Source organism: Primulina tabacum, chromosome 1, assembly GCF_025594145.1.
Source record: "Primulina tabacum isolate GXHZ01 chromosome 1, ASM2559414v2, whole genome shotgun sequence".
Lineage (NCBI taxonomy): Eukaryota > Viridiplantae > Streptophyta > Magnoliopsida > Lamiales > Gesneriaceae > Primulina > Primulina tabacum.
This window is the reverse complement of record NC_134550.1, coordinates 58,114,538-58,126,143: the sequence shown is the minus strand read 5'-3', so window position 1 is coordinate 58,126,143 and position 11,606 is coordinate 58,114,538. Positions and strand designations below refer to the sequence as shown.

Sequence of the window (11,606 nt, the reverse complement as noted above, 5' to 3'; positions counted from 1 at the left end):
ATTTCCAATCACACCGATACCATAATCTTGGAGGTCGGCTCGGCTTCATGTTGGGAGGTCGGCATGGGAGCTCGGCCGAGACATTTCAAATCACACCGATACCATAATCTTGGAGGTCGGCTCGGCTTCATGTTGGGAGGTCGGCTGACCTCTCTGATCGACGAAACTGCTGATATGAGAGGTCGGCTGGGATGACCTCCCAGATGACCTCCCGTCCTTCATTGAATGCCGCGTCCTCAATTAGATGGGCTACCGAGGGCGGGCCGAGCCCATCCTCAATCCGGGGGTATCAGGTGTAATCTTTGTTTCAAAATAAAAATTATTTTCCAAATAAATTAATATGGTCAAGAGAACTCGACACACCACACCGCACCAGGCCAGGACAGCCGACCAGCCGTGCGTGTATTTCACCGAGACTCAACCTATCAACGTCTTCCCCTTCTAAAAACTTCTAATGTCTCTTAGAGCTCAAACTTTGAGCTAATAAGAAATACTATACTTGCTCATTTTTCAGGGGCACAACTTTCATTTTCTTTCATTCATTACTCACTATTTATCCAACATGATATCATCGGATAATTTTTTTTTTATTGAAAAGCTGTTAAACAAGATCTCTCATTGTTTTGAGGATAGTGTTGGATTATGCATCTATTTTCCGATTAATGGACAAAACAAGGATTCCAATTTCCGACATTTATTTAAAGTGGTGGCGGCATTTAGTCCGTGATAGGCCTCCCTAATGGCCGGCCTGGCCTGCATTGTGTCCAAATCTTTAAAATATGATTTCCTAATGGATTTCCACTAGTCCGTCTCATTTACCAAATTGTTTGTTATTCGAAAAGATGTGAAACGATCCACCAAAAACAACAGCCACAATTGATATATAGTTTCCCTTTTTGGGCCAAAATATTATTTAATCAATCCTTCGCTCCGAATGAAGAGTTTGTGTGACTCATATTTGCACTAAATAATTAATTACATTGCATAATTCTACAAGAATCCAACTTATTGTCGTTTTTATGAAGCTCGACTTAATTATTATCCTTAATGTAAATCATATTTGACAAATCTTGTGTGACATACTCAAACTAAAAAACAAAAATAATTTCTTGATAGATGCTAGTCATAACTCATAATCTTCGATCTCAGCTTAGTCTTTCAACTTTATAAATCAGTATTAGATATTAATATACAATTCATGGACTCTGATTAGATACCGTAAACTATTATCATCTTGACCAAACTTTTTTCCCCGAACCCCCTTGACCTAAAAGCGAGATACCCTGCGTCGATAGGATTGATGGGTCATTTATCTATAATTAAATAATCAATCGCACTTACTTGATAAGAGACCACTCGATCAAACTACTTTATGTCCACGACTGAAAATCATTTAACCACCAAAAAAAGGGTTGGAAACAATGAATGAGAGTGAACGATAAGAAAATAAAAAAGACCAGAAAAGTTGTATGGTATGTATATCAATATGATGCATTGAGTGTAACACATGCGCATGGTGGGCAAGTATTTTGTGGAATATTGTGGGCAGACCACAAGCCACGCACACACACACCCGACTATTTAATATTGGAAGAGTGGAAAACGTACTTGGCCACTAACAAAAACTCATGGCACTACATGCATCAACTTTTTTTATTTTTATTTTTATGATTATATATATTGTTTGAGAACATGGTTTAGATGGAACAGTTGAGTACCCATCAGTAATGTCGTATCTTCTAATGCTGGTTGACCGTCCTGCAACTTTCACAACAACAGGAACAATGGAATTCGAGGGGTTAATTTAACTATATATTGTCTTCGTTTAAAAAAAAAAGATTATTTTTTTCTGAATTCGCAAAATTCGCCGTCGAAATCGTAGCAAAATCTGTATGAGGTAGTTAATTTTAATTTGAAATATCAATCAATTTGGTTGTTTTGTTTTCTTATTTACTCAAATCACGATCTAATTTATTTTCATAATTACATACTAATATATGCTACTGTGGTTAGCTTTTAGGCATTGATTTTCCATTCATTCCCTAATTAAATTGGGTATCGATATTTACAAAATTAACTTTCAAAACATTAAATTTATCAAATCATGAAAGAAAAATATTATTTTTTAAACATGATAATTAACAGGTCAGAAAAAAGAAATAAAGCTTAAATCTGACATAGGCCTACAAGTATTTAAATTTGAGGCAATTTTGTTCATGAAAGAGAGAACCATCTATGTTAGGTAATATATATAACATGCATTGTTAATGTTGTCAAAATATTATATTATAAAAGATTAAATTAGTATAGTGCATTCAAAGAAATAAAATCTCAACGAGAGGTCAAATGTTTAATTCTTTTTTATTTTTGTTTTCTCATCTTGAGTATGTAATACAGAGCTTGTTCAGTATAATTTATCTGATCAAAATAATTTGTATGCTATTACATTGGTTTTTGAGTTTATTCAGAACACATGAAATGTAACAAAATATCAGAGAGGTCTGAATGTTCTCACACCCTATTTGTTTGCTTCATCGCCGGTCTTATTCCTTAGGGTGAAAACTCTAATCAAGGCAGGACCGAGGTCTCATGGGCAAAGGTCTCTCATTATTTCACCGGAAATCCCCCCTTTTCAGGTCCACGAATGGAAATATGTTACGCTTTTTCCATGACGACGGTAGAAAGAAGAACTCTTATTCTAGGAGATTCGGTAAAGTCTTCCGTTGACTAGGAAAACTTGTCTATAGGTATCCTTTAAGTCCATTAATAGCTCATAGCTAAAAAAAAAAATCTATGGTACTAGCTATCTAAAAATAAGCAAATTGATCCCTTTATTGTGTATAAAGTTTATGGTGTGCGAAGGTAGGCTCAAGCTAAGATTCTGATCGCACTTCACCTTTGGAGAAAGATTGCCACATTGGTCGGACCTGTGAACGTCTCGTTTTTTAACCAAACACAAAACAGAAACGATAACATCAGAAACTTCTGCAGTTCTTGTTGACGACTCTGATCCTATAGAAGAAGCTGGTATTGGACCGCTTCGCCCCTTGGGAGGACCTCGGGTCTAGTCCCTAAAGAGGAAGCTCGATTAATCATCTAAAAAGAAATTAATATGTTTATTTTAATTAATGCTGGTTTGACGGCGGTCTTTAGATATCAACTATGTACTTAAATTATTAATTAAAATATAATTGGTTTGTTCTCTTAAAAGTCACATGCCCTAAGGTTCACCTACCCACGAACAAATTTTCAATGACATTGATCAAACCAAGAAAAATTCTCTTGCCATTCTTAATTAGGTTAATTTTGGATTAATTGCAATTTGACTTACTAAGATTCGGCCTAATCATCATGGCTACACTTTCTCATACGGCCACGTACCTTCCTTCTCCTGTCACGTGCCATGCACGTTTAAAAATTCTCTGATATGCCACGTATGATTGAGTTCTTACATTGTCTCCTAATCGATTTAATAAATGTTATTTATAAATAACATGGATAATTTATTAATTAGATAATATATATATTGAGTGATATATTAAAATAATTTATTTATTCATCGGACGTCGGAGGAGACAAAGATATTGATAAAACACTTGTAATCCACCACACGTACCATAAATAAAATAAATAAATAAATAAATATATTATTATTGATCAATCGTTATTATTGATTAAAAAGACATTCCCCGTAGGTGTCCGTGTCCAGATACAAATTGCTTCCCAATCCCATCCGTCCAGCAAAAAGGCACCTCCAGTTTCCTCGAGAAATCCACTGACGCTGAGAAAGCAATGGCAACGCCTGGGATACAGAATGGCAGCGTATCCATGGTGGCTGTCGGGCCGGTGGATCAGAATGGGCACTCGACGGCGGCGCAGCAGCGTTCATCGCCTGTTCGGATTTTCTTGTTCTTCCATAAGGCTATACGGGCGGAGCTAGACGGGCTTCATCGGGCCGCCATGGCTTTGGCCATGAATAGGAGCGGCGGAGACATCAAGCAGTTGATTGATAAGTGTCATTTCTTAAGGTCGATTTATAAGCACCACTGCAATGCCGAAGACGAGGTTTGTACCTACTTGTATCAGTGTATGTATCATTTTTGTAAAGCTAGAATTGGATGGTTCATGCTGTTTGTGGAGCTTGACTGAACTGTTTTTGTTTACTGAATTTCGGGAATGGTATGTTTTTTTGAGGAACTCTAAGCTCTACTCACAAAATTTTTAGCATTTTATGCAAGTGATGCTGTCGTAATTTTGTTATACTTCATGGATTATCCATTCCCGATTTTATTAAATCTGGGAAAAAAATTCCAACTCTTTTCCCTGACTTCCCCCTCTTATTTTTAGACAGCATCTGAAAATGTTTGCTAGGTATTATTTGCGAAATTCATCTACGTTCTTTTTTACTCGTCAATAATTTCCTGTGAAACTTGCAGTTAAACTTATCCTGAAAACTTTCTTGGCGAAGTGGGGCAACATGATCTTAATCGATTTTTAGGCATCAACTTGGTTTTAAAAATTTTCCGAGAGAGTTGTTTGGAAACATTTAATTTTGTTGGTAGAAATCTCACATTCCATTGCTTAATGTTTTTCCCAACCATTATTTATTATTGCGAAGAAGCAAAGACGTACCGCTACCATAGTAAGTTTCGAAATTGTAGGTTATCTTCCCTGCACTTGATATACGTGTGAAGAATGTGGCGAGAACTTACTCCCTTGAGCATGAGGGGGAAAGTATGCTCTTTGATCATCTGTTCACATTGCTGGACAATGATACATCAAATGAAGAAAGCTACAGGAGAGAGTTAGCCTCTTGTACAGGAGCCCTTAAAACATCAATTTCTCAGCACATGTCCAAGGAAGAGGAGCAGGTTTAATTCTTAAATTGTCTCTTTGTTGATCACAATTCACATGCATTACATAGATGATTAAAAAGGTTTATTGTGATTACCTTAGCAAGACAGGAAGATATGTATCCGGGTTCTTGCATATTGCTTTTGGTTCTCTATGATTAGTAGTCAATCCCGCTACTGCTACTTGTGATACGGAGGTAGCATCCCTGATCTACATTGTACTAGGAGCTGCAAATCCGATTCTTTTGTTTGTTCTGGGATGTGGGACACGCTGCTTCTCAGAGATTTTGATCATAAACAGTTCTATCGTGAGAAATCTTGTTAACAATAAATTTGGTGTTTCATTTTATAAAAAATCAGACTCAAAGATCTTGCGATCTGAGTTAGAGTCAAAACGATATCAAATTAATTGAAGAACAAATTCAAAGCCGTGGTCGAGGCATGCGAAGGTTAATTGAATTGTGTGGGCCTTTTTGTGTTTTTTAAGATTTTGTCACCCTCATCTTCTCTATAATTCCAACAGATGGTACTGAGCAATCGCAACACAGTTAATAAAGATACGGTTTGGTTTGGTTCTCAATATATAATTTTTTTCAGCAGCAAATTTGTAGGGCTTTGCCTCTTATTGATTTCAATATTTAACTTTAAAAATCATATTTAGGCTGACCTCAACTAATAATTTCATGATGTAGAACTCTCGTTCTCTAGAAAGACAGGAATAATTGTGAGAAAATATTAAAAGCACAAACGGCATGTTTCAAGTGCTGCACGCTAATGAGAAGTAAATATTTTTTGTGATCCTGATGAGTCAGATGAAGTAGTGTATGTTCATATTATCATATGAAGTTCCAAGCAGTAGATCATACACCCAATTAAAGGGTGCTTCTAGAAGAAATATTTGCGTCTATACTTTCAGCATGCTGAATGCGGAGACCAGGCTGAAGATTTTTGGATTTTAAATCCCTTGTTTATCTTTGTCTCTCTCTCTTTTCCTGTGGCAGGTCTTCCCGTTGCTCAAGGAAAAGTTTTCATTTGAAGAGCAGGCATCATTAGTGTGGCAATTTTTTTGCAGCATTCCGGTAAATATGATGGCAGAATTTTTACCGTGGCTTTCATCATCAATTTCGCCTGTTGAGAGGCAGGATATGCGCCAGTGCTTGAACAAAATAATACCACAAGAAAAGTTGCTACAACAGGTTAGTTAACTTTTGGGGATATGTAAGCAGAAAGCAGATTCTAAGTCTACATTTCTGACCAGTACTTTTTTTTCTTTTTGAAGGTTATGTTTACTTGGATGGATGGAGTAAAGATTAGCAGTAAGCGTAAACGTTCTGAAGAAGACCCTAGACAAAATAGCTGCTCTGATACTCCAATAGAAAACAAGCACTGCATTTGTGAATCTTCAGAGACTCCTGAAAGTGATATTCTGTCATTAAATACTCTGTATCATCCAGTAGATGATATATACCACTGGCATAAGGCTATCAAAATTGAATTGAATGACATAGCTGAAGCAGCTAGAGATATAAAGTTAACTGGAGAGTTTTCTGATCTATCTGCCTTTAATAGGAGGCTTCAATTTATAGCCGAAGTCTGCATTTTTCATAGGTTGACTTCGGTGTTGTGACTTTCCATATTTTATTTTGAAATTCAATAAATAAATCACATTTCATCTGAGTTTGACTGTTAAGTAGCTGGGACTGGTGTAAAACATTTTGTGTAAGCAAAAATTGTCAGTTCTTATTGCTTAGGGCCCACACTGTTACTTTGGGATTGGTTAGTTGAAGCATCCGCTTCTAACATCAGTACTTTAATAAGGTTTGCCTCTTTTGATCTACTTATCAACATGAGAATAGTTTTGGGCAAAGTGCTTTGTAGTTACGCCTTCTCTTGTGCATACGTTGCATGCAAAACCACTAACTATTATATTTGAAGCTATTTTTATGCAATTTGCTGCATGTAATCTTTGATGAAGTTTGACCTGTTTTTCTTTCATCTTAACTTTAAAGCAGTATTGCAGAAGACAAAGTTATATTCCCTGCTCTAGATGCAGAATTGTCTTTTGTCCAGGAGCATGCAGAAGAAAAGAGTGAATTTGACAAGTTCAGATGCTTGATAGAATATATTGAAAGCGCTGGAGCCAACTCTCCTGCTGAATTTTACTCTAGATTATGCTCACAAGCAGATCATATAATGGAGACAATAAAAAAGCATTGTCACAATGAAGAAACCGAGGTGCGTGATGGGACATATTCCATTTGTTAATTTCTGAATTGGCCTTAATTTTAGTGGTATCATATTTGAACTGCCGATGTCCCTGATCAAGAAAACAATTTTTATTTGTATATAAGCAAGTGCTAAAGATCTAAAATCTGGAGTGCTATTCTGCAACACCTGATTTTGGGATTACAAAAGTTGTAATTTTATTCGATGCATTCAAAGGCTGACTTCCTCTGCTTTTAGATTTTTACTACTTGTGTTGAATTATAGGTTCTTCCTCTTGCTCGGAAGTATTTCAGCGCTGAAAGGCAGCGTGAACTATTGTATCAAAGCTTGTGTGTGATGCCGTTGAGATTGATTGAATGTGTCTTACCTTGGCTGACCAGATCACTGAGCCAAGAGGAAGCTCGATGTTTCCTTTACAACATGAACATGGCAGGTTTTGTGTCAGCTTCCTTTATCTCAGCCCTGGGGACCTTTTGTTTTTTAATAATCTATATAACAGTAAGTGAATGATTGGTCATTTGCTTAACCATATTATTGATGCAGCTCCAGCATCAGATACTGCATTGGTTACTCTGTTCTCTGGTTGGGCATGTAAAGGTCACCCAAGGAGCGACTGTTTGTCTTCCAGTGAAACTGGTTGTCCTGCAAGGACTCTTACAGAAACCCAAAATAATTTTGTCAAATCTTGTGGCGATTGTGGGAATTCAAGTATTTTTAATGAATCTACAACTTTTGGATTAGAAAGTAAGTGTGAGAAGACTGTTAAGCAAGAAAACAAAATTTCTCTCGTGGAAAGCAGTGGTTGCAATATCTCAGGGACAGAATCCCAAAAAACTTTTCTCAATAACCGAACTTGTTGTGTTCCTGGTTTAGGAGTCGACAGCAGTAGTCTAGGGATGAGTTCCCTTGCCACAGGCAAAATCTCTGCGTTCTTTGTCATGTAGTCCTACAGCTCCTTCTCTTAACTCCAGTCTTTTCAACTGGGAAACAGAAATTAATTCCTCAGAAATTGGGTTCACAACACGACCTATTGACAATATTTTTAGATTCCATAAAGCAATTCGAAAAGATCTGGAGTTTCTAGATGTGGAATCTGGGAAACTTAGTGATCGGGATGAAAACTTTCTCAGACAGTTTGGTGGTAGATTTCGTCTTTTGCGGGGCTTATACAGAGCTCATAGTAATGCAGAGGATGATATTGTGTTCCCTGCTTTGGAGTCGAAGGAAACTCTACATAATGTTAGCCACTCTTACACATTGGACCACAAACAGGAAGAAGAACTGTTTGAGAATATTTCATCCGCACTAATTAAGCTTTCTCAACTTAATGAAAATTTAAATGCAAATAACGTGACTGGGAATTTGAGTGAGAAGCTCTCCTGTTCTTCTGAATGTGTTGATAATTTGAGAGAATATAATGAGATGGCAACCAAGATTCAGGGCATGTGTAAATCCATTAAAGTAACTTTAGATCACCATGTCATCCGTGAAGAGGTTGAGCTTTGGCCATTATTTGACAGACATTTCTCCGTGGAGGAGCAAGACAAACTTGTTGGCCGCATAATTGGTAGAACAGGAGCAGAGGTACTCCAGTCAATGTTGCCGTGGGTAACATCTGCTCTTACGCAGGACGAGCAAAATAGAATGATTGACACATGGAAGCATGCCACCAAGAATACAATGTTCAGTGAGTGGCTTGATGAATGGTGGGAAGGGACTGCTGCTGAATCCTCACAGGTACCGACATCAGAGAATAGTATCTCGAAAGGTATTTAGGGTGCATAAACCTCTTCCCTCATGTGCTTTTTGATGCAGTCGGAAATTTTGTTTCTCCTAGCAAGATACATATTTTAACAGCTTGCATACGTTAAGTTTTGAAACTATTTTCAGAATACGAGATGCATGAGTCCATGGATCTAAGTGATTATAATTTTAAGCCTGGGTGGAAAGATATTTTTCGGATGAATCAAAATGAGCTTGAAGCAGAGATTAGGAAAGTCTCTCGTGATCCAACCCTTGATCCAAGAAGAAAGGCTTACCTTATACAAAATCTAATGACCAGGTTCTACGTGCTTATTATTTCCAATGCTTCATGGTAGATCTCAATTTATTATCTGTGTCATAGCTTTGAGTTTCACAATCAGGAACTATATATTTTTAGCAGATTATTGGGTATTCATCCCATATACCTGGGCTGTTTGATTTGTTTCATTTTTGGGTAGTGTTCAGTTACAGGAATCTATGTTTAGTTCCTGTCATATAGACTCATTTCCAAATTGTTTTTATTTCTTCTATTAAGCATCAGTTTTTTTGTTTGTTACAGTTTGTATTGTTCATTAATATAGTTGCACACAATGCTTTTTTTTCGTTGTTCTTGATATAGTGTTGCGTAATTCTCAGTCCAATTATCATCTTTTATTTAGTCGGTGGATAGCTTCCCAGCAAAAAATTTCGCAAACCAAAAGTGGTGAAGCACAAGATGGTGAAGACTTTCTTTGTTGTTCCCCTTCCTTTCGTGATCCAGAGAAAAAAAATTTTGGATGTGAGCATTACAAAAGGAACTGCAAGCTTTGGGCTGCTTGCTGCGGAAAATTGTTTACCTGCAGATTCTGCCATGATGAAGTCAGTGATCATTCGATGGATAGGTAACTCTTGGATAATTGGTTGTGTTCTGAGGGAATCATGTTAGGAAAATTCTTTGAGTTTGTTTGCTTTGCAGGAAGGCAACATCTGAAATGATGTGTATGAAATGCCTAACGATCCAACCGATTGGACCAATTTGCACAAGTATATCTTGCAATGGGTTTCTGATGGCCAAATACTATTGCAGTAGTTGCAAATTTTTTGATGATGAAAGGTTAGTGATTATACAATGGCTGCTACATATTTGACAAAACTTAAGTGTGTCATGGCTCTGCCATGTCACCGTTGTGAAATAAAGGCTTGGAATTTAGTTAAGATTTTACTTTTTCTTTAAAATCTCTCTTAAGTTTTATGATCATTACTTTTTCTTATGCCTGAGTTCTATTTTCTTTTTTATCCATCTGACAGTGCATTCATGAGTTTGTGATATGCGCAGATTATGTAGAAATAAAGACTGCTCGGATAGTTCTTGTTATCTTATGAGCTCGGATAAATAGATATTGACGACAAAACTTTTGTATTTGAGCTTTTTTGTAACTTTTTTGTCCTTAAAATTTAATTAATCCAGGGAAGTCTATCATTGTCCTTCATGCAATTTATGCCGCCTTGGAAAAGGGCTTGGTATAGACTTCTTTCATTGCATGACCTGCAATTGTTGCTTGGGAATGAGGCTGCTGGAACATAAGTGCACAGAGAAAGGTCTTGAGACCAATTGCCCCATTTGTTGTGATTTTTTATTTACATCAAGTGCAACTGTGAGGGCTCTTCCCTGTGGTCACTGCATGCATTCTGCTTGTTTCCAGGTTTGTTAACCTGCTTTGTATTAATCTGATTTGTCTTGTATAAACTATCTAAAGATATGCTGAAAATTTGTCCTCATCCCAGGCATATGCTTGCACTCGTTACGTCTGTCCCATATGCAGCAAGTCTATGGGAGACATGTCGGTAAGGATGTGCTCTTTCTTCAAATGATTAACTTTCACTGAACCATTTTTTGATATTTTGGGTTGAGTTTGAATGATTCATGGTACTCGAAATCCTTTGGTCCAAATCCAATTACCTCCTTTGGAACACGTCCTGTCCAAACTGTTGGCCTATGATTATTCTTCTTTTATTTTGTCTACTGAGAGCATCGTCTCTCTTATTCAGGTCTACTTTGGGATGCTTGATGCTTTAATGGCTTCTGAGATCCTCCCAGAAGAATACAGAAACCGACGTCAAGTGAGCTTCGACTTTTACTTTATTCATTCCGTGCCATTTATTTATTTTATAAACAACCAAGAAAATTAATTAAGTTCTACTTGCAGCATATATTATGCAATGATTGCGACAGAAAAGGAACTGCGCCATTTCATTGGATGTATCACAAATGTGGCTTCTGTGGATCTTACAGCACAAGGGTAATCAAGGTTGAACAAGATCCTAATTGCTCCACATAGTTTTTTTGCATTGTACCGAAACGATTCTTGTGTAGCATTTTTTGTGTGGATTGCCATCCGCACTTCCTAAGTTTGTACATACGTCTATTCTCCGATTGTTGCTGGAGGCACTTGAATTTCTACCACTTGCTTTCTAGTTTATTTAAACCATGTTATTCACTCATCTACCCACCTATTTTTTTGAGTTGGAGGAGTTATTTGTTATATTTGAATGTCGAATTCGGTTCGATTTGTTACAACATAGTCTTGAATTCGAGCTCTCGTATCAAACTTGGGTGCTAGATGAACTATAAATTATCGACGTTCTACCTACATGGTAACAACACGGGTGTAATTAGTGTTTTTTGAATAAAATTATATTTAAAACAATTAAATTTGAGCTTCTTTTTTTTTTTTAATATCCTAAACTATAGGGTCGGAGGAACTCCATCCTGAGTCCTTACAC

The 11,606-nt window shown here is 36.9% G+C and overlaps 1 protein-coding gene across 1 annotated transcript; it reads left to right on the top strand.

Moving 5' to 3' along the window:
* Positions 1 to 3,687: 3,687 nt before the first annotated feature.
* LOC142554481 (zinc finger protein BRUTUS-like) lies at positions 3,688 to 11,398 on the top strand. The gene is given in 15 exon segments (XM_075665153.1): positions 3,688 to 4,065; positions 4,662 to 4,871; positions 5,855 to 6,049; positions 6,133 to 6,461; positions 6,866 to 7,088; positions 7,344 to 7,512; positions 7,623 to 7,984; positions 7,986 to 8,847; positions 8,970 to 9,141; positions 9,503 to 9,724; positions 9,799 to 9,936; positions 10,291 to 10,525; positions 10,608 to 10,667; positions 10,872 to 10,943; positions 11,030 to 11,398. Coding segments are annotated over 15 exon segments (3,654 nt in total). The 5' UTR covers positions 3,688 to 3,792; the 3' UTR covers positions 11,162 to 11,398.
* Positions 11,399 to 11,606: the final 208 nt, after the last annotated feature.